Source organism: Homalodisca vitripennis, chromosome X (genome assembly GCF_021130785.1).
Source record: "Homalodisca vitripennis isolate AUS2020 chromosome X, UT_GWSS_2.1, whole genome shotgun sequence".
Lineage (NCBI taxonomy): Eukaryota > Metazoa > Arthropoda > Insecta > Hemiptera > Cicadellidae > Homalodisca > Homalodisca vitripennis.
The window spans coordinates 70,956,439-70,983,530 of record NC_060215.1 but is presented as its reverse complement, the minus strand read 5'-3'; the positions used below and the strand labels follow the sequence as shown (position 1 = coordinate 70,983,530).

The 27,092-nt window shown below is 33.8% G+C and overlaps 1 protein-coding gene across 2 annotated transcripts in view; it reads right to left on the bottom strand.

Annotated features, from left to right (window-relative positions):
* LOC124369170 (anaphase-promoting complex subunit 4-like) overlaps positions 1–25,469 on the bottom strand; it is a 43,126-nt gene extending 17,657 nt beyond the window's left edge. Inside the window, exons 1-4 of one of the 2 annotated variants that reach the window (XM_046826967.1) lie at positions 25,397–25,469; positions 15,037–15,185; positions 13,258–13,386; positions 4,118–4,287 (exon numbers count right to left, since the gene is read on the bottom strand). In XM_046826967.1, the coding sequence (XP_046682923.1) occupies positions 4,118–4,287; positions 13,258–13,386; positions 15,037–15,145 (408 nt within the window). In that variant the 5' untranslated portion in view covers positions 15,146–15,185; positions 25,397–25,469. Of the gene's footprint in view, positions 1–4,117; positions 4,288–13,257; positions 13,387–15,036; positions 15,186–25,209 lie in introns of both variants that reach the window. The other variant, XM_046826966.1, reaches the window with a different exon arrangement.
* Positions 25,470–27,092: the final 1,623 nt, after the last annotated feature.

The following is a 27,092-nucleotide window of genomic DNA, read 5'->3' as shown; positions in this document are numbered from 1 at the left end:
GTTTAGCACCCTCAAAATGTGGATGAAAGTCAGAAAAATGTTGGTTAACACAGCAGAGCGTGAATTCATAGTCAGTCGTAGATGGTTAGTCGATGATTGCAGACAATTGTGGCCTGTATTCTATACTTCAGTGTTGTGTTGTGTTTAGATTTTTAGTACGTGCATGTTTTAGAGTTAGTGAAGTTGACACACAACATGGTGGTTGGCATCAATGATAATTTTCCATTCTGTGGGATATGCATGTACTGGTGCCTACTACAGTTGCTCTCTCAGAGTGTGATCAAAACTAATGTAAACATAATCAATAATTGGATTTCCTTTTGGGTTATCAATAATATAAAAAACTAATAGTATCGAACAGACAGCTAAAAACTTTTTTGTGATGTGTCTGAAGAAGATAGCCTCGCTATTGAAAGGCCTCACAAAACAATAAGTCTTAAATATTGGTTTTATGTTTTTAATGTAAGTTAACAGTAACCAATATAAGCTCCATCTACAGCAAGACAGCTAAAAACTTGAATTTATAACTCTGTCCTAACACTACTGTTATTTGCCCTTAATACATTTTGTTGAGTCTATGAAAAATATATTGTAACAATATTTTAATCATACAAGGGCCGTTTTTTAACTTCTGATCTCATGGCAAGACACCCAGACAAGTCGCAGGTCAGTAGTTAACAAAGTAGTTTATTGCACATCTTCCCCACTTTATTTATCAATGCTGAGGCAAAAATCAATCAAAGAATGTGCTGTGTTTATGTAGATAACCTTATGAGTGTTGTTTTTGCTAAGTAAACATGGCATATTCTCCAATGAATTTTGCTGCACTATTCCCTACTGCTTGCAGAAAAACAATAACACTCCTTAATTTACATTTGTCAGGAGAATCAATAGAGGCAGCCATGTTTATGCGACTGCAACTCAGCGCAAACCCGCTACTTGAACTCAACAGTGACAGATGTTGTATAGTGCATGTTTTATAGTTAGTGAAGTTGACACACAACATAGTGGTTGTGATTCCTGACTAATGTGTGTCACAACGCTCTGGTATAATTTGTTTATTTTAACCTAGTTTTTAATTACGTATTACGTTAGTTATTTACCTGAAGAAGAGATCAGATTGCAGATCTCAAAATGTAGTGTTACTAATTTTTTGTATCAAATATGACTATACTGGATTTAGATTTTCTGGAAATTCTCCTTAGCTCTGAACAGATGAAAGCAATTCAGAATGCAATCCTGGCAGAAATTGTGGGAGATGAAGGGGGACCAGTCTTTCCTAGCTTTCACGGTATCAACAGGAGACGGTGATTTGATTATCACCTGTGAAAATCAAGAGACAACTCATTGTGCTAGGAGGGAAACAGCAATGCCTCAATTCATGGGAGGGAGCAAGTTTTTGGGTTGTGTGTGTGAGAAATTCTTTATAAAAGATTGTGACCACCTATTTTCCAAACAGTGTAAATATCTCCAATGAAAAGATTTAGTTCTGTAAAGGCACAGATCCAGGGCTTGGTGTGTGAGCGGAATATCCTCCAGGCAATAAAAAATATTTCTCTCTCCTTATGCTAAAGGATGGATTAGGCTACTAGACATAAGCAAGATGGATATACGACTAGTACTTGCAAAGATAATAGGACATGAACCACATTAAAAACATCTGGTTACATTAGGTTTGATTCAGACTGATGAAATATACTAGTATTACAGATATAGAAGACAAAGTAGCCTAATTTTTATTACACTACACATTAAAAGACTGCTGTGAAAACTATTTTAGTCCTCTTTTGACAGAAGTAGGCTTTTTAGAGCTTTGTACATGTATATATATATCCTTGATCGGGAAAAAGGCAAAATAAACAATGTAACAAAAGATATTAGGACTGGAGTAAATTACAATGGCCATAAATATATACTTTAAAAATATTTTCTTGATTGTGGCAATAAAGCAAACTCAACATTGGCGTCAGAGATATAATTCACTCGAACCATAAATGTTTATACAGGTGGAAAACCTATGAAATTTTTTAGTTAATAAAGTAGTTTATTGCGCATCTTCCCCACTACATTTATCACTGCTGTGGCAAAAATCAATCACAGAATGAGCTGTGTTTACATAGAAAACCTTATGAGTGTCGTTGTTGTTAAGTAAACATAGCACAATCTCCAATGAATTTTGCTTCACTATTACTATTCCCTTCTGCTTGCAGAAAAAGAATAACACTCCTTAATTTACATTTGTCAGGGAGAATCAATAGAGGCAGCCATTTTTATGCGACTCCAACTCGGCGCAAACTGGCTACTTGAACTCAACAGTGACAGATGTTGTATAGTGCATGTTTTATAGTTAGTGAAGTTGACACACAACATAGTGGTTGTGATTCCTGACTAAGCAGTGACAGATGTTGTAGCAGGGAAGATGTGCAATCAACTACTGCAGTAACTGCTGACCTGCGACTTGTCTGGCCATCATTGCCTGAAATCCGAAGTTGAAAAAGAAAATGGCCCTCATATAAATGTGATAATTTATGACAAGGAGCAAAAATATCACATAAATGCTTCTGAATCAGAAAGAGTGAGTGTGTGCAGTTCCAAGCCTACAAATGTTATATATGCACTCACCACTCCTGATTCAGAAATATCAATAGAGAAAATCTACTTGGCAACTTTCACTGAAAATACATATCCTAATTAAATATGATTATTGTATAATTAAGTACATACTTTTGTTGCTTATAAAATTGTATGTGTTAGATTTAAAAAAATATACTATCACTCTTAAGAGATGGGTGAATTTATCAATTTAATGCACAACTTTAAAACTAAATCCATTATCTCTTCATTTCCTACATTACTACTGTAATCAACATTTCCTTTATAACAAGAAATCGATCACAATAAAAATCATAATTTGGGCAAGACATAGATTTTTGACAATAAAGTATTTGCAATTTACTCAAAAAAGCATGCCTATTTTGAATTTTCACTATGGCACCAGGTGTCTACATTAGTATTAAATTAATAGAATGTTTAATGTTCTTCATTTAGATAACTTGATTATGGAAATTAAGGGATTTATCAGCATGTGCAATAATATCACCAACAATGGACAGATTATCAATGGGCGTATTATGGTGGTTTAATATAAGTGCAAAACGTTACTTTGCACACCTTTATGTTTTTCATCCATGTTTTTCACCTTTATTTTTTAAAATCTAACACATCAAGTGAACACTTTTATTGCCTTCAATATGACACAAGACTACTGTATGAAAAATGACTTAGTTCTCAATGAAAGTAAGACCAAGCAAATGTCATTTGGGAATAAAAAGTCTACAGTATCTGAAATGCCCAACCTGACAGCAGCTGACAAAATCAAACATCTAGGTGTCATACTTGATGAAAATTTATCCTGGAATAATCAAGTGGACAATCTTTGCCTAAAACTCGGGTCAGCTCTCTATGCCATAAAACGAATCAAGGCAACTAGTACCCCTGAGGCAACAAGGACTGCATACTATGCATTGTTTGAAAGCCATTTACGCTATGGTATTACTGTCTGGGGTGGATCCACTATGGGCAATCTCAACCGCGTCCTGGGTATGCAGAAAAGGGCAATCAGAGTAATAGCAGGCTTAAGTCCAAGACAAAGCTGTAGAGATGTTTTCAAGAACCTGAACATCCTGACGGTCACTTCCATCTACATCCTAGATACTGTCCTTTACTGTGTGACCAAAGAACCTCCTAAACAAAGTGACGTGCATGAATACAACACCAGATATGCAGGAAACTATGTGCTGCCAGGTCACAGAACAGCCATGTATGAAAGGAAACCATTGTATGCAGGAGTGAAGATGCTAAACAAGATACCAGACCACTTGAAAGCTGGAGGCCCTGTGCTGATGAAGAGGAAGCTACAGAGATGGCTGCTAGACAAGGCTTTCTACACCCTAAATGAATTCTTTACTTGGGGAGACCCCACATAACACTGAAGAAGCTTATCTATTATACTTAATTTGACTTAAATTTGATGCTGTAACATTTCTTGAAGAAATTGTAATAAAGGATATTGTCTATTGTCTATCCAATCAAATATGATATGTACATCATTACTTACCTGACTGTGAGTGGAAGCAGTCAAAAGATGGTAGTTGTGAAACTGCTTCTCTTGTAACCAGACCAAGCAAGATACATCATCTGACACAGTGATTGAATGCAATACATCTTTGTTCTCAACATCAATCAGCATTACTTCTCCTTTCACTTGTTCTCCGACCACCATCACTTCTGTACAAGAAGATAACTTGATCAACTGTGTGTGATATATAGAAATCAAAATCAAATCAAATTTATTATCCACACAAAAAATGAAAGACAAAAGTTAATCTTTATATTGAAAATGATAACAAATGTAGCATTTGGATATGTAATTAATATAAAATATACAAAAGTATTCTAGTAACACACTTCAAAATAATTAACATTAATTAATTAACGCTAAAATAATATAAAAAAGACTTATGTCATCATAAATAAATCAATGTAATGAATAAAGAGATAAATTTAAATATATATATATATATATATATATATATACATAAAAATCCACATACATGCATGCATACCTAGTAAAAACAGCATTAAATTTGCTACATAATTTCTGAATAGTTTAAAGCCGCGTTTACACCGGAGTTGGCAACCAATGATTGCAGACTTTTATCGGCAATTTTTAGTCGAACGCCTTAAAACAACTGCAACTCGCATTGCCAACTGTAGTTGCAGACCAATTTTACGAGTTGGCAACCAAAATTTGGTTTTCCGACTGAAGTCGGTAAAGATCAAAGGCGGTTGCCAACCTCGGTCGGCAATACGAATTGCAGTGCCAAATTGAGCGGCGACTTGAGTCTGCAACTAACCCCGCTACCCCTCCCACCTATCGGCTCCACGTGGTCGATAGGTATTTTAACATTTACTCACCTGTATGTTATCCTTCAGGAAACATATCAAAGCCTCATAAACATCTGGCACAAAGAGAGATATCGCACTTTTTGAAACTTTAAACAAATAACTGATGCTTGTATAAGAGTCGCCAGTTACCAAAACTCGTAAAGTTATAGTTAACCTTTCATGCACTGGAATTGCTTTCCTGTAGTTAGTATCCTTTTTGCTAATTATGTGTCCAATACCAACAATTAAACATGTTAAAAGTTTTTATACTGCCATCGCATCTCAATTCTCCCGTCAAAGGAACTGTATCATCTCTATTTAAGTCATTCAATAGATTGCTGCCACTATGCCTTGCTCTTGCCTGCAATGAAGGTCGAACCCAGAATCTTCTCAGTCTTCTCAATTTACCTAGAACAACACACGCTGCCGCAGCAAGTACAACCTCTTCTGCACTCGACATTCTATATACTGTCTAATTTTTTTGTTGCAAGTTGCAGTAAAAATTAAGCAAACTGTGTTCATGGTTGCAGATACAAATTGCAAACTTCCACCGGCAACTAGCATCGGCAATCGGAGTTGGCGATTTTTGGTTGCCAATTCCGGTGTAAATGCGGCTTAAAATAATATAGGAAAAGAGCCTACATGGGCCTTGAAGGCCTGTCCGTAGACTCAAGTTGAAATTGTTACGATTGGAATTTTATCTTGAGCAGTGTGTAGATTAATTTTATACATTTTTTAATTGAAAGAAATCATCTGAAGCAGAATAACTTATGGATATGACTTCAGGAATTCTGATAATTAGCAATATTGTAGAGAAAGTAGACAAAAATATTGAGTGAACAAAAATTAATAAAAATAGAATAATTACTTAAGTAAATGGATTGTTCTATCTATAGTTTGGAGAGGAGAGGAGAGGGGACAATCCCGTCAGTCAGTTGACAGATAGTCTAGGTCTGTCTGTAGTCAACAAAGATAAGTAACTGGGCCCTCTCACTGCTTATGAGAATCAAAAACTCCTTGACATTTTTCTTAAAAACCTCAAGAGAGGGAGAATCGAACAGCTTGAAATTCCTAAAACTATTAGAATAATTTCGATATAAAATGTGTGCTAGATAAAAACTGTTTATTGTCGCAAATGATTTGCGTTGGTGAATAGTGTTAATTCCGACTATATTTGCATATTTTGTGTTATAAAAATGTGGGATTGTAGAAAAAATTGAGCCGAAATGTTTGTAAATATGAATAAATAAGACTTTAATAAAAATGATTTTAATTGGCAGAATTCCTGTTTCTTGAAACAATAAATCAGAGGGATATTGTCTACACTACGCAAAACTGGCTTTCAGAACAGATTTCTGAACTATATCTAAATTGTTAATATCTGAAGGAAAAGCAACCCCCAAGCTAGAATGTCATAAGAAAAAAGGGATTGCACATAAGCAAAATAAACTATTTGTTTCATCAAAACTCAAAATGCCATTTAACTGCCTAAAGCAAATATATACTTTCTTGCTTTATTAAAAAAAATTAATGTGATCTATCCATTTCATTCGAGAATCAAACAACACACCCGAATATTTGTATGACGACACTTTCTTGATTTTATTACAGGCACAGGCATTGTTATAGTGATTATTACAATTATGAATAATTAAATCGTGTAAGTTGTAATCTGAATTTGATGTAAGAGAAAGGGGCATAAATTTAGTTTTTGAAACGTTAAGTGATAAAACATTTTGGTCCATCCATTTTTTAATTATCATGAGGTCAATAAAAGATTTATTTTGAACATCCTGCCAAGATTTACCTTTGATAATAATTAGCGTGTCGTCAGCAAAAAGAAAGTTTACCCTGAAACTGCAGTTTTGAAATGTTGTTAATGTATATAAAAAATAATATAGGGCCCAGAGTGCTTCCTTGAACTACACCATAATCCACAGGAAGCTCATCACTATTCACACCGCAAACAGACACAAACTGCCGTCTGTCCGCAAGGTAGCTCCTAAACCATGCGAGAGCATTATCCGTTACGCCTATAGCTGATAATTTGTAAATTAATTTATTTCTATTTACACTATCAAATGCTTTCTTTAGGTCAAGGAAAATTAAAAAGGTCCTCATACCATCTGATAAAGTATGATAAATTTCTTTGTTTACATCAAAGAGAATGTCTGAAATGGTTTTATCAGCCCTAAACCCGTATTGACACTCCGCTAAAATATGGTTGTGTTGAAGGTAATTTACAAACTGCTCTTTGACGATTCTCTCCAGCACCATAGAGAACACACACCAATGAAATGGGACGATAGTTATTTTTCTCTGTAAATGTGCTAGCCTTGTGAAGTGAGATTACTTTAGCTAACTTAAAACTATCAGGAAATATACCGTATGCCAAGCTAAGATTTAAAATATGTAGAAAAAGTTTGGAGAAAATATGAATATTGTCTTTGAGTGCAGAAGCTGGGACACCGTCATAACCAGGAGCGGACCCGCCACGTAGTGCAGTAATGTGTCTGATAACGTCCAGTTCAGTGACAGTCCTAAGTGTGAACAGTGAGTCCCACCGGTAATCTGCATCATCGATGATTAATGCACCCCCGGTGTTAATTGAACTTGCCAAGTTATGTCCAACACTAGCAAAAAACATGTTGAAATCGTTGGCGATTTCTTTACATACACCGTGAGTAACACTCGGTACATTAGGCAGATACTTTTTTTTTTAGGTAGATCCATATAGTAACAGATGCTGTAACAAATATAGTATATAGTAGCATATAGTAACAAATATAGTATATAATAGCATATAGTAACAAATAACATGAAATGAATTTATGGTTAAAAATGATGGTATACTAGCAAGTATAATACTTACCTGTCCATTACTGTTATCTGTAAAATATAAGTTGACCATACACATGAAATCCTCATGAGGAATTGAGATATTTTAATTGGTTGCCACCAGGCATACACAATATTATATATAAACGTAACATATATATATATATATATATATATAAATGTAAAGCTAAGTTCAATTTCTTTAAAAAATACAATTATACAGGGCGCTGATCAATATGATAATACTCTGCATGAAATCTGAATAACCATTATTTTGATTCTAAGAATTATTAATCATTAAAGGTCCAAACTAAAGGATTGTGAAATCTCAATTGAGGCTCTCTCTGGACTTTTTTGTAGATTTAAAACAGCTGCTCCATGATGAAATTTACAATGCTTACCAAAAGGCAATTGTAAATAGATCTAGGACAGATTTTCTACACAGCAGTAAATTTAGAATGTTGTTGAACTTGTTAACAAGGTTTTTATTATCATGAGCTTGGCAAGTATAAGACTTATCAGAGATAAATCTTATACTTAAAGATAATAATTACAGAATTTAAAAATAGATGATTCATAACAACTATTGAAAGATGGATATCGTGATGACAAACCAAATGGACATCAATGACGTCAGGGTGTGTGCAACTATATAATCTACAATAGTAAGTTACAATTTCTGTTATAGTTGCACTTCTATGACGGATCCTCAATGCAAATGGCTACTGACCGGACATTACTCATGTGTCAAGGTACATTATATTTTACTGTCACCCACAAGGAACAAGTAACAACACTTGCATGTCCTAATGCTAAAACTACTGAATATTACTTTCGTTAAGAAATTTTGTGGTTACAGTTACTGATGTACAGTAAAATACTATTCAAAAGGGTATAACATAAAAAGGGGGGTGTTTTCTATTTGTTTATTACGTTCTTTAGTTTGTAAGTAAATGTTATTAGAATTGTTTATTCAAGAGTGCATAATAACTAAATGTTGAGTGAAAGAGAAGACTACAATAGCCTTAACTCTGTTTGAAAATAAAAACCTTTTCGTTTCATTTCATTTAATTTTTATACTACAATTTTATTTTGGACCAACAAGTAGAAGATTCATTGATGTAATATTTTTGAATTCAGAACTTGAGCAAAAGCAAAACACAAAACAACTTACACACAACACAAACAGCAAAAGGTTTCGCCAAGATTATTGTTTCTAAAAATATTTTCGGTGAGGTTTCTGAAAAAGTAACAAAGCCCCCAGCCTCTCTTATCCCTTTCTAGTCCCCACCCCTTTAGCTACATGTGAGAGACCGTGATCAAGCTTGCCTGTACAGCATTTCCTGTTAGTACAGTTTTTAGTTACAAAACATTTTGTTACTAGACCAGATATCGGAGGTGCGATATTTCCCAGGGATATGACCATTACAGTTTTTACTGTAGCCTCAATTTTAAAACAACTGAAATTATTTTAACAATTGAAAATTAATATCCGTCAGTGCTTAACGAAATTTCAATTATGACCCTAAATTAATCAAGCCCAATTATTAATAGAAAAACCTTTAACACATTTGATCAACTCTTCTCTGATATCAAAATAATTTATTAAATAAATAGTTAATTCAGTAGATAAGGGTGAACATGTTGTTTGGATGTTTTTGGTATTGAAAATAGCATTTGGCAGTGAGTCACATTATAGACAAGACATAAATCTTGAAACTTTTGATATAACTCCTAAAGAACTCATATGGTTCATTCAAAGCAATTTGTAAAAATTGAGCAAATTTCGACATAAAATTCTAAATATTATTAGAAAAAATTCCACTCAAATTTAAGAACAGTAATCATGAAGTTCCAAAAGGATCAACACTATACCCCTTCTTTTTCTTTGTTATATAAATCAGCATGTAGTAGTGAATGAAACAGCACTAAGATGTCTATTTATATGCTGATGGCAGAAAATTAGGTAATTTCAGGTAAAACTTCAGATAGTATTGTGTTATCAGATTTTATATGCTTCTCAGCAATTAAAGAGTTTTTGAAAAAGTACAAATCTTTTTTTAAATTTAAGTAAATCCAAATTGTATATGTTACAATGAAATAAGTTTGGAGGGACAAACAAAAAATGTTCATTGAGCAATAAAATTGCAGAATGTTGATAGCACAAACTTGGGATTAATCATAGACAACAATGTATGATGTAATGAACATGTACATAGTTTGAAATAAAATGTCAAAAGATTTTTATATAGAACAAATGACTAGTTTGCAATTTAGAGATTTAGAATTTATTGCACACGAGGCGTGGACACACATTTATTTATATATATATATATATATATATATATATAAATGCAAATATTTAGCCTGGGTATTAAAACAATTTGACTGTTTCACAATAACTGAGCTTTCCCTATACTTCCCACAAGTTTTATGAACTTAATTGTTTGAAATTGTTTTACAGAAGCTAGGCTACCACAAATTTTGTGTAAGATGGGTTCCAAAACTGTTAACAGATGTCCTTAAAGAACAATGAATGCAGACAGCTTTGATGTTTTTAAAGGCCTACCACATTCATGGTGATGTAGTATTGGACCAAACCGTAACAGGATATGAAACCTGGGTGAAACATGAGATATTGTGAGACAAACTACCATGGAGTGGGCACAAACGTTCTCCTAAATACCCCAGGAAATGTCTGCAAACAGAAGGAAAGGAAGACCATGGCAACAGTCTTCTGGGACAGGCAAGGCGTTCTTATTGATTTTCTCGAGCATGGTGCAACAATAAACTCTGAGCGGTACTGCCAAACATTGCAAAACCTTAGATGACTGTCCAAAACAAGCGCAGAGGAAAATTGTCAACCAAAATTTTCCTTAACACGTTAGCAGCCCCGCCGACTAGATTTGGCCGACACAATGATGTTAGTAACAGAATTGTGCCGACCATATCTGGCCGACAGTGGTGGAATGCAAGGTTATGTTCGACATACTAGAACTGGCTACTAGTTTGCGATCTATTGATCCCAAACTAAATTGACAGTAGTCTGTTAGGGATAGGCTATACAGAGAACCATGATGTTTTATTCTAGTGCTTTGTGAATATAAAACAGTGCTGGCTTGAAATTCAACAATGTTTGCGTATTTCTGCCGACCAGATATAGCCAGCAATTATTTTTACCCTCAATGTGTATTTTAAAATATTACAGAAAACTGTTTATATAGAACTATACAACTGGTATTATAAAATTAAATTGTTTTATAAGAAATAAGCTATAAATAAATCTATACGTACCATAACCTGTATCCTAGGTAGTATAAAAATTGTGGGTAAAATTGATTATTATGAAGTTGTTTTAAATTTTATTTTACAAGTATATCCAAATAGTACTTAGCTAAATTTACTTATTATTTAGCAAAATGAACGATCAATAACGTTATTTTATAGCCATGTGCTTTCACAGAAGTCAGTTACTTCATTATTTATGTACTTCTTTGAAACAGATTTTACACAAGTATGGTTTGTCCTAACATTGGTCGCAGAAAGTGTTAACTTTTTTTAAGTTCTTTGCCCCCTTGCGCCCAAACTCTGTTACTGTTTTCTTGTAACATATTTTACAATTTTTCCTCACTCTGCGTCTGGTTTTTCCCTCGCCGACAAAGGTTTCTGAGACGGTCAAGTAATGACGTCCCATAACACTTACAGATGAAACAACTTCATCTTCTTTTAGACCCATCAAGGTAATAGCTACCTTCTCCTTGAAAGCAGTTATAGAAATACTGTACTTTTTAAGTCGTCCACTAGCTGTTGGTCTTGCCTTGACTTTGTCTGTATATGCTAACCAGGAGTTAACCATTGCTGTACCGAGTAGAAGCTCCTCAGCCACCTTGTGGTACCAATTCATGGATTTTCGTACAGCAGTATTGTAATCATTTACAACCTGTGGTTTCAGAATAGACCTATGTTGTTTGTCCTTTTTACCTGTATCAATAAAATCAACGCCATGCAGAGTAGAAAGCATGCGTACGTCTCGTTTATCTTTCCATCTGGAAACTACCTGCAATGATGTTGTCTGTATAATGATCAGTAACAGACAAGTAAACAGAAAACACGTCAAATTGGCGGGAACGTTAGTCAGAGTAGTGGGGCGGCCGTCGGTTAGTGCCAACCTCGCAGAGTAGATGAATTTCGACAGTCTAACCCTGCCGACCATATCTGACCGGCAAGAACATTTTCAGTGGAAAATAAAAACAAAATAAAATTGGCCGGCCATATCTGACTTTTTTTCTTTGAATATATAAACACGTTATTAGGGTATATTAGGTGTCAGTGATATGTAATAATCGCTAAATGAATATGATCTATTAGATTAAAACAGTTTAAAAAATTGGCAATCACAGAAAACCACCTAAATTCAGCGTGGCAGCTAATGTGTTAAGCAAGATGATGCCCGACTTTACACGACAAACCATATGTAAGAACTCTTTACTGGGAAGTTTTTTCTCATCTCCCTACAGTCCCGATCATGCTCTGACTGATTTTTACCTGTTTCCGAAAATGAAGACCTGGCTAACAATACAGCATTTTGACAACGATGAGGATCTCCAGGTACACGTCAGTGAGTGGCTGAGATCACAGGTGGCAGAATTCTATGACAGTTTCAAAGCTTGTCCACTACTATGATAAGTGTCTGAATTTGTATAGTTATGTAGAAAAGTAGTATTTTAGTTCCTCATTCCCATGCATATAATAAAATATTTTTTTGTACTTGGTTTTTTAAAATTAAAAAACGGTCCTTACTTTCTGAATAGCACTTGTTATAATAAATAATGACAAAAAATTTACATTCATTTGAAGTATCAAATATGTCAATTAATTTGTGGATATGGGAATTTTGGAAGATTTTGGAGGATAAGAACTAGATGTGGACACCTGAAAAACTATTGAAATATTGAGTATATTATTAACACAATTTTATTTTTAATTCATAAAATTTGCCACTCAGGAATACAATTCACTATGAGTTTAATACACTTATCAGGCACAGGCATTCAAATTTATCATTGTTTTTGTTAAGGTTATGAAAGGAAAAAAAACTTTAATTTTAATTTATATATTAACTAGTGTGGCTAATGGTGGTCTATATATAAAACTTAGAATGTAGCCTGTTATAGATCTTAACTATTGCCAGAGAAGAGCAAATAAAAATACCAAAAAAATATAATTTGAAATACAAATGTTTTACTTTTCAGTATCACCTTATTTACCTATGCAAGAACAAAATATAAAGAGACTTCTAAAAACAAAATAAATATTTTTTCAGAGTATAGTACATTTATTTTTAAATTACATGATTAGGGAAATCTGATATCAAATAGTTGGAGTAAAATGGGTTAAACAATATTACAAGCTAAAATAAATCTAGTAATTAAGCCTTTTTTAACCAAATACTTAGGCCTGTTATCTACTTACTGGGTACATATGCAACTGCGATTACTCGGCCATCTGGTCTCCAAGCCAGTTTGCGTACAACCATATCTGGTGTAGGAGGAGGCAGTAGCCAAACCCTCTGCCATGTCAATCGGTGAAGAGCTATTTCTCCTGCAAAAGATTCACATTTTGATTTTTAAATATAAAGAGTAATTTCAATACAAGGTAAAATCAAGTAACAAAATGATAACATTGTTCACACAATATAGCAGCTAGTAGTCGTAGTAAGCTAATAGGCTTAAGGGGCTATAAAAGGATATCAGGAAATAACAAATGCCTGATAAAATACAATTATCAAAATAAGAACATAGTGTCTAATCTATTTTGTACAGTGTAAGGCTAACAGATAAGTAAACATTATATAAATATCCAATTTAATAGAAAATATTTTTATTTTTAATGTGCAAAGTTTACAGGTGAATAGTGTTAAAAATGTTAAACTCATTACCTAAGCATTAACATTCATTCCTCAAAGCAGTAGGAGAATTAGCTATCAGGTACTGTTTTAGCTTTCTTGCACACTTAAAAAAATATTGCATATGTCATAAGTCCTAATAACTTTGTTTAATACCTGCCTATCAATATCTTAACACAGAGTGCTAAATTATATTTTATCTGTATGACACATTTCTTGCCTTCAAAATGGAATTAAAAATTGTAATTTTAACTGAAAACTTACATTACTTAATAAATACCAAAGCTAAATGATTTTTGCTTGAGCAGTTCAATGATTTGGTTTCGCTAGTGGTGCATCAGCTCCATTAAATAGGTTCAGGAGAAGATCAAACAAAAATACTTAAATGGTTTTACTTAAGGAATTTTGTCTTCTGTTACAAAACATTCACTATGTGGGTATCTTAACTGCAAAATTCAGTCTATTGGATAACATTTACTGTTAGAACTAGGACTCATAAAGATTTACTCTTTAAACCCAGAAATAATGGCTTCAAATGAGTTGACTTCAAACTATGTATAAGTGGCATTAATAAAGTATATCAATAATAAAAATTGGTCCCTGCATGAGAGAATTTCATTTGCAAAATTTCACCATCACAAATTATTATCTGGTGTATCTATAATATTTTATTTTGGCTAAAAATACACACATTTTTAAACTTGGTGATCTTAGTTGTTGCAGAGGATAGTGACCAAGTAAGCTGAAATTTCAAGTCAATGTATTCTTAATGGGTAAGAATATTCTACACAAAATTTAAAATAAGACATAGAAGCAACCGAGAGTACCCTGAGACTAGATAGAGAGTAGCTGCTAATATACATTACTGTCTGAGCAAGATGAACTTTGCTCATCTGTTCATCAGGTTCTTACTCATGTTATGCCCAGTACACATTGTTATATTTTTAAATTACTGTTTATATAAAAAGTTATAAAAATCTTTAAAAATATTGATTAAAAAACTTAGTGATGCATAGTAAAACAGCAGTTGTGAGAATTTAAAAATCTTTTTTCGCAAAAGTAAACTTTCAAATTCAACAAAATACAAAGGCTCATCAGATTAGGGTAAGTTTAATTATATTATTATTTTCTGATTCTTTAGAATATACATATTAAATTATATATAACAAAATATATTATGAAACCTTTATTGGCTGAATAAAACTAATTTTTACATGAGAATTTTCACAATTAAGTCAAACTGGCCCATCACCATGGGTGAAAATATATATCACCTGGAGGGTTAAGGAATTACAGACAACCAAAGAGTAAAAATATATAGAATCTGTAAAACAGAAAAGGTTTACCTTTACTGTTGGAAAGAGCTAGAAGGTCCATCTTGTTAGACCATACCATCAAATCAACTTTGATGGCAACATGTCGTTCTTCAAGTTGGCGAATTATATGTCCTGACATTTTTATGAGTATTTTCAAATCCGTTGAACAATCTTAACCCCTAAAAGAACAAAAACATAATGTCTCAATAACTTCACTAAATCAGCCATTTCATGGAAAAGTAATCCTAGATATAAAATTTTAAATATATTTTTATACTTTCAGTTTTAGTATTATTATTAAGAGAAAAATCGGAGCTGGCAGAATCAATAACTATTTTTATAAGTATTGTTGGTTTTACAAATTTTTGCACTCTTAATTAACATGTTCCTGTTAGCCTTTTCAGATGCGAAATTATAGGTGATTTAACAAAAATATATAAGAACACCTTGATCAGCTGTTTGCTAACATTTGGAGGAAAACCCTTATTAACTGGACTTTACACTGACATACTAGTTTTGATCAAGTTGATGATCAGAAAATTGGACGTATACAATGTTGTAAAGACTCCCTAAAAGTCCTGCCCATAACAATTAAATGAAATACTTAACTAAACAATGAATTTTGTGTTAACAATGTATTCTTAGTCAAACCCGAAAGTGTTTAATTTTTTTCTTACTTTGCAATCATATTCAATTTTAAAATTTGTCCCATCAGTAACGCTTTTTCATTATTATGGCTTGGTTACTTCAACCAACATTTTATATAGGTCTAGGCCTCCCTCTATCAGAGAAAAATGTGTATAAATTGTATATTTCCATATAACCATAACAAATTTGTTTTTTTCAGACATGACTTTAAATATAGAGAAACATGCAATAAAAAAAGAAAAATTCAATCAATGTGTTCAGAAATGCAGCGATAGATTGAAACTTTATCACTAAGCATGGAATAATAGCTTGAAAACAGATACAGAGAGAAAGAAACAACAAAGAGCTAACAGCAAATAACAATTATTAATGGCAGGTAGATCAACAAAATCAGATAAGATTGAGATACAATTAAAGCGCTTAAAGGAAACCGAAAGAAAAAGAAAATATAGGCAGAAACAGAAAACAGCCACAAACCAGCCAAATGGACTTGATGAATATGAATGACACATTTCCTCAGTCAAACTGTATGGTTCAACAGAAATGGTTACGGTACTCAGATTCTAAAGAAGACCAATTAAAACTCTTGGCTAGACCTGTGTCAAAAAATGAAATTAGGGTAGGACTTTTTTCTCAAACAATTTGTTAGTGAGAAAGAGAAAACAAAAGCTTGTGGGAATTACACAAACCTGTTGATACAGATAACAATATTAAAGTTGTGTACATGACTATTGTAAGTAGAAAAAACGAAGAACAGTTATTTAAAATCGACAAGCCAAACCCTTACATTGTTGCGTTTACAGAAATAAGTGGACTATTCAAGTCTCCAGAAATAAAAGAATAAAAAATCAAATATTTTATAAATTTGAAGTCAATTAAATTGTGATTTTATAATTTAAGAAGATTTCTTATATAAAAATATATATGCTTAGAGAGACTTTAACTAATTATGTTACAATACTATAAGTATCGTATACTTTAGTTTGATAATTTAAAACAACATTAATTATACCTTTATGTGTTTTAATTATATTATCCTCTGTGTCCCGTCCGTATGCGTACTTTGTTCAAAAATTTTTTCCCTTGTTATAAACATGCTCTATAGTTCAAATTTACAATATTACATTAACAAAAGTACAAGAGTTATTTATACAGGGCGAGGCAGACCACCCGTATGGTACGTATAGCGGCCAAACCAAACGAGGTAGATTATTCGTAACAACTTAAACTCCCCTATTTCCACCCCAAAGAATTTGGAGAAATTATTTTGAAATCTCTAAAACACCCCAAAAGGGTAGTTTTTGGGGGTAGGGATGGTTTTTGAAACATGTTCAAATGTAAAGGTATGTTGAGTTATACCTCATTTTAAAGGTATATCTTCACTGATTATTTTGATGCAAAAAGTTTGAGCCTATCTTGCCGCTTATGTACAGGGTACACCAACACGTTAAAAAATCAGGGGTTTGTGGGTAAATTTATTGCAACTACCTGCACAAATGTAGAGAGACGATATTTTTATTCAAAACTAATGATGAGACGGCTTATCGAAAAATATCATCAAATGCCACCCTACCCCAAAATTTACACATTTTAAAAATACATAGAATTTTTAAATACTTAACAGCCCCAATCTAAAAAAAAACAAATAGCAACCTAGGTTGTGTTGTACATAATTAGAAAGGTCTTTAAAAAATAAACATTTTCTACAATTAAAGTTTGTCTCTATCTCCAATGGTTTCAAAACTGTAGTACAAAAATAGATTTTTTAATAATTTTACTAAGTTAGTTTGTATTAATATCAAAACCCAATGAAACAAATGAAAAACAAGTTGGACTTTTAAGTTTAATTTGTTTTTAAATAATGTAGTATAAAACACATCAGGATTTCTATCAGTGTAACATGTTTCAAAAGCAATCTAACCGTAGTGTTCATGTTTTAACAATCCCAAATACACGAGTTGCCCCTGGAAGAACTTTGGAACCAATTCCTTAGTCTCTTATCTAATCTCTATTATTATCATCTCTCTATTCAGTTCTTGTGACCACGTTGTATGAGGTAGATATTAATTTAAATTTTTTTTAAAGTACGTAGTGTAAGTTTTGTTTGTTCTAAAATGCTGTTCTCAAAAGAGGAGGCATTCCAGATGCTTATGGTGTTAGGGGAATGTTTCCAAAATTACTTAGCTGCCGCTCTTCTTTATGCCCAACGTTACCCAGACCGCGAACATCACTCCAGGAACGTTTTTCAAAGACTTGCCAGTCGAGTTCGTGAAACAGGTCATGTTCAACCTGACCACAACAAAGGAAAGGAACTCGCTAGACCCGTGAGAAGTGATAGGGCACCCAAAGTTTTGGCAGACTTTGAACTGAATCCGCATGATTCTACACGAAGAGTAGCTCTTGATTATGGTATGTGTAAGGATCTCTTTTAAGAATAGTTCACATTCATAAAATACACCCATATAGGATGTCAGTACATCAAGAACTCCATGGAGATGACTACCTTCATAGAATAAACTTTTGTTTGTGGGCTCGAGAAAAACTACAACAAAATCAAAACTTTCACCGTAACATGTTGTGGTTTGACGAGGCTACGTTTAGGAGTAATGGAGAAGTGAACCGTCACAATATGAGATACTGGGCATTTGAAAACCCACACTGGATGCGAGAAGTGGACAACCAAAGGACAACTTGCGGTATTATCGGTGACAAAATTGTAGGGCCATTCTTCTTTGACCATCGCCTAGACCGAGTAGTTTAAATCAACTTTCTCATTGGTCACTTGCCTAATTTATCGATCGAAATCCCTGAGGAAGTCTTACAACGCATGTGGTTTATGCACGATGGGGCACTAGCACTCTACGCAGAAGATTCTCGATTAATTCAAAACGAGCAATACCTTGACAGATGGATTGGAAGAGGCAGGCCCTGTGAACTACCCAGCGAGATCTCCTGATTTAACGTATATGGACTTTTACTTGTGGGGTAGACTAAAAGACCTAGTGTATAAATCAAGACCAACAACTACAGAGGACATGATGCACCGGATAAGGGAGGTTATAAATACGATCAGTAGATAAGAGATAATGAGAGCTGTAGATAGCTTCACCTCAAGGATTGAACTCTGTCTGGAAAACAATGGGTTGCAGTTTGAGCACCGGTTTTAACTCTTCATGAGGTCAGTTACTAGGTTATTGTTGGTTTTAGTTTGATAATTGTCATATTGATAATTTACCATGATGCTGCTGTAACATGGTAGATTTGTTTTCAAAACCAGTTTGAAAGTGTTTATCTTTTTTAATAATGACAGGATACTCCTTCTTTCCATGGCACTCACATCAATGATTAAATAACAACTATACATTTTGTGTAATTTAAGTGTAAAACTTTTTATAATTCAAAATGTACTAATTTAATAACTGGGTAATTTTCCTGTTTCATGAGAGAACTCAGCACTTATCGTAAGACATTGTAGTTTACAGTGTTCCAATACCTTTTTAAATTTTAAAAGACTTAAAAATTGGGTACAGTATTTTTTTTTCAATCATAAACATAAGAGACTAGTTTACTGTTGGAACTTTTTTTTTACTTGCACATTGCACTGACTTTTATAATAAATACAATGAGTAAAATTATTAAAAAATCTATTTTTGTACTACAGTTTTGAAACCATTACAGCCAGTTCTTAAAGTTGGTGAAAGCCACCTATCGAAATAAAAAAAAGAGACATGCCCATCAGAGATGTTATTCTCCTCCAAGACTACACAAGGCCTCTCACCGCAGCTTTGATAAGGGAAACATTGGAAGAAATAGACTGGAAAACCCTTGAGCACCCTCTTTAATAGCCCTGACTTGTCCCCCTGTGACTATTTTTTTGTTCACATCTATAAAAGAATCACTGGGAGGAAAACAATTTGAGAGCAATGAAAAGTTGAGGAGCACATGCACAATTTGCCTTACAACTCACAATCAAACTTTCTAGGACCAGGGAATACTGAAACTTTCAAATCGGTGGCAAAAGTATGCAGATCACACAGGAGAGTATATTGAAAATTTTAAGAGAATAATAGGTGATGTATAAGGTTTTTAAACAAAGGTAAAAAAATGATCATCTGTATTTGACTTACTCTCATATTATCTGTCACTATTTTCAACCTAACATTTTTTGGAATTAAATAGCCTTCAAGTCACATCTTAACTACCTGTAGGAGGAATAAAGGTTTCTCCAATATAAAATGAACCTAAAATAACACAACAGATTCTTTCTTGTACCAAAATACACAGAAAGATGACAATAGGAGATGAGAGTATTGATAGGAATGAATGATGCTGCCACCCAAAATACTAAACTCATTTAACCCAAAAATGCCCATTGCCAATTGGGGTAATTTTGAACCCATATGACAAAAGATTTTTTGAGGTAAAAATATACAGCCAATTTTTTTCGACGTCGTTGTAATGTGATGGAAATACACTTCGTGGCAGAAAAAATACTAGCCTATTCCACCACAGAATGACCAAAAACGCTAAACTTGAACGAAATATAGCATTGTGGCTTTAAATGCAACGTGGTCACCAAACCAAAATATGTCTATGCGCATTCTTTAAAAAAAGTAACCTGCCCGGGCGATTAAAAAAATTAAAATATAAAAAAAATTTTATTGACTATAAGGTTGACTCATGATCATGAGATGAACATGTGACAGCCCTAAACTTGTCGGATATTATACGAGGGGGTACCCAAAAAAAACCGGAATTATTTTATAAAAATTATATATTATCAAATTTTTTACAATATGACCTTATCTCCTTCAAAATAATCTCCATTACAACTAATACACTTGTCCCAACGGTATTTCCATTGATCAAAACATTTTTTGAAGTCATCTTTAGAAATGGCTGCAAGCTCGAGCTTAGTTTTTTTCTTAACCTCTTCAACGCTGACAAATCGTTGACCTTTCAAGCCTCTTTTCATGTGTGGAAATAAAAAAAAGTCGCGTAGAGCGAGGTCAGGCGAGTAAGGTGCGTGGGGCAGCGGAACCACTGCCTAACTGAGATGGCTGTGTGTGCCAGTGCGTTGTCGTGGTGGAAGAACCAGTCTCCAGTCTGCCACAAATCGGGTCTTTTCTGGCGAACACTGTTGCGCAATCTTCTTAAAATCTCCAAATAAAATGTTTGGTTGACGGTCTGACCTGGAGGAACAAACTCAGAATGAACAATGCCTTTAGCATCAAAAAAGCAAATCAACATGGTTTTGATGTTTGATTTGACTTGCCGACATTTTTTTGGACGAGGTGAAGATGGCGACTTCCATTGGCTTGACTGTTGCTTCGTTTCTGGGTCATAACCATAGCACCATGACTCATCACCAGTAATTACCTTTTCCAGAAAATCAGGATCATTTTCGAGATGTTCTTTCAGAAGGCGGCAAGTTTCAACTCGATGTGCCTTTTGATGGTCAGTCAGAAGTCGAGGAACAAATTTGGCAGCAACCCTTTTCAGTCCTAAATCTCCTGTTAAAATTCGCTGAACCGAGCTCCAAGTTAACCCACTACTCTCTGATAGTTCCTCAATTGTCTGTCGACGGTCGGTGAGCACAAGTTCACGAATTTTCTCAACATTTTCGTCTGTTCGAGAGGTTGATGGACGTCCAGAACGAGGTTTGTCTTCAATCGACATGTCGCCATTTTTAAATCGAGCGAACCACTCGTAGACCTGAGTTTTCCCCATAGCATCATCTTTGTAAGCTGTATTCAACATTAAAATAGTTTCTGCAGCATTTTTACCAAGTAAAAAACAAAATTTCACAGCTGCACGTTGTTCACTTAAACTTGCCATGACAAAAAACGAAACAAGAACAAAACAGGGTTAGCGAAAACAGTCACTACGAATGAACAGAATGCACTAGGACAACGGAACTGGGGTCACTGAGCTCGCAATGGGTTGCGCGACAAACGCCTAGCGGCAGGAATGTGTACTACACGCTGCCGGCTGCCAGCAATACAATTCCGGTTACTTTTGGGTACCCCCTCGTAAGATTAAAGGCTGAGGCAGCAAATCACGAATTTGATGTTATCAACGTATTCTGCTCACCCTCCTGAACAAAAAATATATATATAGTATTAGGGGGTGCAAATGACAAATAACATGATTTTAGGGGGTATATTCGTAAGTAGTTAAGTTTCTAATGTTTTAATGTTCAGTTTGTGTGCTGTATCTGGATAATCTGTTTACTTGAATATTATCTGCGGCCGGGACTGATAGCAGCCTGATAGCATATCTGTTATCTGAGTTCTCCGGGGCATGAGTCAGTGCCTCACAAGATATCGTGTTCAGTAGGTTGGATTGAGTGATTGCATTATAATTATGAATCAACCATCCACTAGTTCGACCAACCCTAGTGAATTGTGTGTGTTGGAGTGTTTAGTAGGGCACGTAAAGAGTTTACGTTTTAACTGAAACGAAATTATTTCTTTTTTAATTGAACATGGAATTTTTAACCCTTTGAGTGCCAAGGGCCGACTAGATCGGCCTTTTCAATATTGGTCATCCTGTTGCTAAATATTGATGTATAATATCGTAAAACGTATCAAATTAAAGCCCAAGAAATGTACGACATAATTCACGTAGTGATAGTTTGTATATATAGTATAAAATATTTTTATGTAGCTGATATCTAGAAGACTGTGGCGCGAACCGCCTGTTGTCACGCTGCAGTCGTTTTGTTTACGTTCAGTTGTTTTTGCTAGCTGTCTATTGTGGCTGTGTTGACATTTTGATTAATGTTTTAAAAGTTTCCTACTTTAATTACTTCAGTTCAATTTCATTATTGAATAAGGTATAGTTTGCCGAAATGAGTAAAAGGAACAGATCGCCCTTAAGCGAAAATAGGTCAGATTCCGTTATATGCCCCCAACGCTTAAACTCTTTTCAATGAACTTATAACATTATATCACAATGTAGTTGAGTAACAAAACTAACATTATGCTCCCAACGCTAATTTAACTAAACTAACCTAAACTTAAATAATCATGTGATGCCGCGCGGCCTGCCGTAATCGGGATTCTTGAGAAAGATAAGATAACAGCGACAACAATACCGATCGCAATACCTGGAAATGCTTGTTGATTGGTGGAATGTTAGTTCTGTTACTCAACTACATAGTTTTATAACGTTCTAAGTTCATTGAAAAAAATTTAAGCGTTGGGGGCATATAACGGAATCTGACCGTGAAAATACATTAATTTATTCTTATGATAAAAACACTCATTCAGTTATTTCATCTGAAGGGTTTAGTATAATAGGCCTAATGAAATAAGCCCAAAGTAATTAATTTAAGTCTGTCCATAATAAAAAAATAACAGTTGTATAATTTACCTTGATTTAATTTCTTAAAACTAGTAAAATATATTTTACATGAACAAGAGTAAGCGTGCATGTTGGGGCAGGTTTTCAGCATTTTGCAGCAATATATAAAAAAAAATTCAAAACTCAGTTATATATAAATGCATTTTTATGAAACTTGGTACATATATTCCAACTAACATGGGGAACATAAAATTGGCACATAAAACTCATAAAACAAAAATAAATAAATACTTGTATCTTAAACAAAAAAATGTTTTTTTTGTTTTTTTATTTTTGCTTACACATATATAAATATTTTTTTTTAATTTATGGTCAAAATGTATATATACCAATTTGTAGCCTGTATCTTGCCCTAAATAATAAAGCAAAAAGTGTCCCATTATGTTAATATTTAAGGAAGGTGTTAATTTTTTAGTAAAATACTGTAGTAACATAAAAATAAAGGAAACAGGATTTTTCCGGACATTTGCCATCGTTAAGTGAAACAAGAAAACAGTAACACTACGTTTCGAGATCAAACGGATCGGATATTTGCAATAAACCAATGCGGAGTCACAATATGGTTTTAAGAAGTTCATCTCGCATGAACCAATAATAACGAAAGGGCCCATTCCTGTTCCCCTTCCCTTGTATTTCCGCCATCTTGTTTTAGCCGGCCGTCACGATTACCATTGGCTACCCCCTCTGGTCAGTCGTAAATGGTTAGTAGACGAGTGAAGACATATTGTGACCTGTATTCCGTAGTTTAGTTTAATGATTGGTGTTTTTTTATAGTTTTTTTATTAAGTGCATGTCTTTAGTGTTAGTGAAGTTGACATACAACATGTAGGTTGTGATTCCTGACTCAGGCGTGCCACAACGCTTTAGTAAGATTTGTTTATTTTAACCTAGTTTGTAATTATGTATTAGGTTAGTTCTTTACCTGAAGAAGAGATCAGATTGCAGATCTCGAAACGTAGTGTTACTGTTTTCTTGTTTCACTTAACGATGGCAAATGTCCGGAAAAATCCTGTTTCCTTCACAATCCTTCCATCGTCAAAAATAACCTTCAAACAAAGAATAAAAATAAAGCTTGGCACTGAGGGGAATGGCCTGTCACAAATGACTGGCACTGGCTACATGACCTCCACCACTTCGCGTGGCACTCAAAGGGTTAATAATGACTGTATTTTTGTTCGTCGTGCGGTCACGTGTTGTTTTTAAACCGGGAGACTTAGTTTTTTCGTTGCGATAGGAAAATTTAAAAAAGTAGTACAAAAAAGTTTTAAATGTTGCAATTTTAAAAAATCCACTTTTTTGTTGCTGCTGCTCAGCTATATCCGCCAACACACTAATGGTAAGTGTCCTCTGTTAATATTCATCTATATATTTATATCAGTTTTTCGATTTATTACGTTTTTTCACTTTACATAATTGCCTTTGCATTACATTTCAATTTATATTTCTGATCAGCCCTCTAGAATTTGATATTTTACTGATAGGTACTATCTCGAGGGATGTTTTTCTTTCATTGACAGCAGCGCAGGGCAGCACTGAAGCCCGCGCTGATGGCCGGAGGCACTCGTCTCATTTCGATAACAAGTAATTAATTTGTAGCTCGAAATTAAGAAAAACGTTCATTTCTATCTAAATTCTGCTTATTTCAGTATTATTTTTCATTTACGTTTGCAAAGATGGCGACGCATAATGAGGTTGAATCATGGTCACGTGACGCTAGACGTGGATGTACAACAGGAAATATTACTCTGCGTGTGTGAACAGTTGTTCCATTTTTAATGTTCTAGAAATTCGTTATTTCTCATTTCCACCCTATCAAACCTAATATTTTTTTTGTTCTATAGGACGATTCCAATAAGTTAATAACGCAAAACTCGTATTTTTCCGCACCGGCCATTAATATGATAATTACCACTCCAGCCATTAACCTCACAATTAAAAAGCCTAGTTTTAATTAGTTTTCACAATAAAACGAGGTAGCTAATGTCAGTTAACATGGTCAGAAATATTTATAGGTGCTATTCTATCATTATCAGTGATGTCTAAAAAACAATAAATACCTCAAATTGGATGTTAAATTAAATTACCTGACAACATATGCTAAAGCCAATTCTACTTAAAAGTTTACTGCAAGAATGAAGATTCTCAAGTTGGATAGTATAATAACAGAGGTTCAGATTGGTACTTTACCTATAAAAAGCTCACAGTGAACAACCTGTGCATTCTACTTCAGACCATCTAATCTGTATAACTTCAAGCATTAAAACAATGCTTTTTTCGCTTATACTGTGGTTACAAACTAATGACAGTCAAGCATATCATTAAATGCAGATGTTTGTTAATTTCTACAATAATACACAATGATTTAGCCACTTACAATATTATGGCCGGTAAGTTCAAACTAAATGTATTTCAACATTATAGAAACGAGAATGTTTTAAGTAATTTTTTTCTGGTTTGTCGTTATGACCGGCTAATTGAATAAAAACATGCAACCGCGTTGTTCACTTTGTTTTCATGTTTGCCTTTTCTAAATTTAAAAGTTGTACAGTTATATTACAAGAACATATAGTTAGGTATAATTAATACATTAAACATATTATTTATACATGCATTCAAAAACATATAAACCCAACTATTTACCTGTTAGATACATAAAACTGTTTTTTTTTTCTATGCATAAGTACCTAACAGTGTTTATTTAAAAAATGGGACTCAATAAAATTTGAAGGATGTATAAGAAGGGTTAGGTTTAATACATCTTCACTGCCAGGGATCCATCAAGTAGACATCTTACTGCAAAACTGGATAAATAATAGACCCACTATCTAGGATATGTTTTCCAATATTTTTTCACAGTGATTTCTTATTGAATTAAAAAAATGTATTTATTTCTTTAAAAATTCAATTTTGTTCTAAGAAAAAATTTCCACTAATACTTTATTTTTGTAAATGATTTTAAGTTTGTTAAACATGTATGTTTATGATATGAACAGTGTGGGCTTTCCCTTATTAAATAGTCTAAAGTTTCTTGCTTAGCTTCGAAACAATTTACACATAACGGGGTAAAAGATTTTTTTTATTGAAAATAACCTTGTATTAATATTTGCGTGTCCATCAATTTAATACAAACATGTAAATATACCTTTTTAAGATATAAACACTTATCTATGGTTTTATAGTTTACATTATTTTCCTTGACTTCTGCTAGCGCGTTTACTAACGCTGCAGTTATTGTATTGATAGGGTTACATATTGCACTTCTTGGCATTCTGTGCAAATATACTAAAGTAATAAAATAATCTCCAATAGCCAATGTTATAGCACGTTTATCATCTGCTAGTATTGCTTCTCTGAAACGAGTTTCTTTCTTAGTAATTAACGACACAATTTTTTTCTAAATGCACTCAAATTCTGTGTGGGGGATTCTCGGCGGTAGGTTTAGAATCCTTAACTATTTTCCAAAGTTAGTTATTTTATTAACATGCTGAAAGCGCCATGTGTTGATCTTTTTTTTAAAAAAACTCACGTTGCAACTTTTTCATTTTTTTTTTTGATTCAACACTAGTGTACAAGTATCAAAACTCTACTTCTCATCTCCATTCATAATTAATAACGAAATAACATCTACGAAAACAATGAATATGTCAAAAAACTAACACCTTATGTAGAAACAAATTGTATTCGAGTATTAAACGTTCATATGGCTGTTAACAAATATTAGGATTTTTAATACTCAGACTTTAAACTTGCTTCAAGACATGTAAATCACACACAATTTCATACATGTGTCCTGAAAACATACATATACAAAGCTTGGCTGAAGGTCAAAGGTTTTAGCTAGATGGCTGAGCGAGCGGTATCGGCCAGCAATGCGCGGCAGTCGACTGCGCACCTCTCCCACTACAACCTCACTCATTTTCGGACGGCCGACACCATTTCCAATTTATCTAGCGACACATAAACATGGCTACCATGATAGAATCTCCCACCAAGTGTGAGTTGAGAAGTGTCATTCGTTTCTTGCAAGCTGAAGGGTTATCTGCAGCAGAAATTCACCGTAGAATGGAACG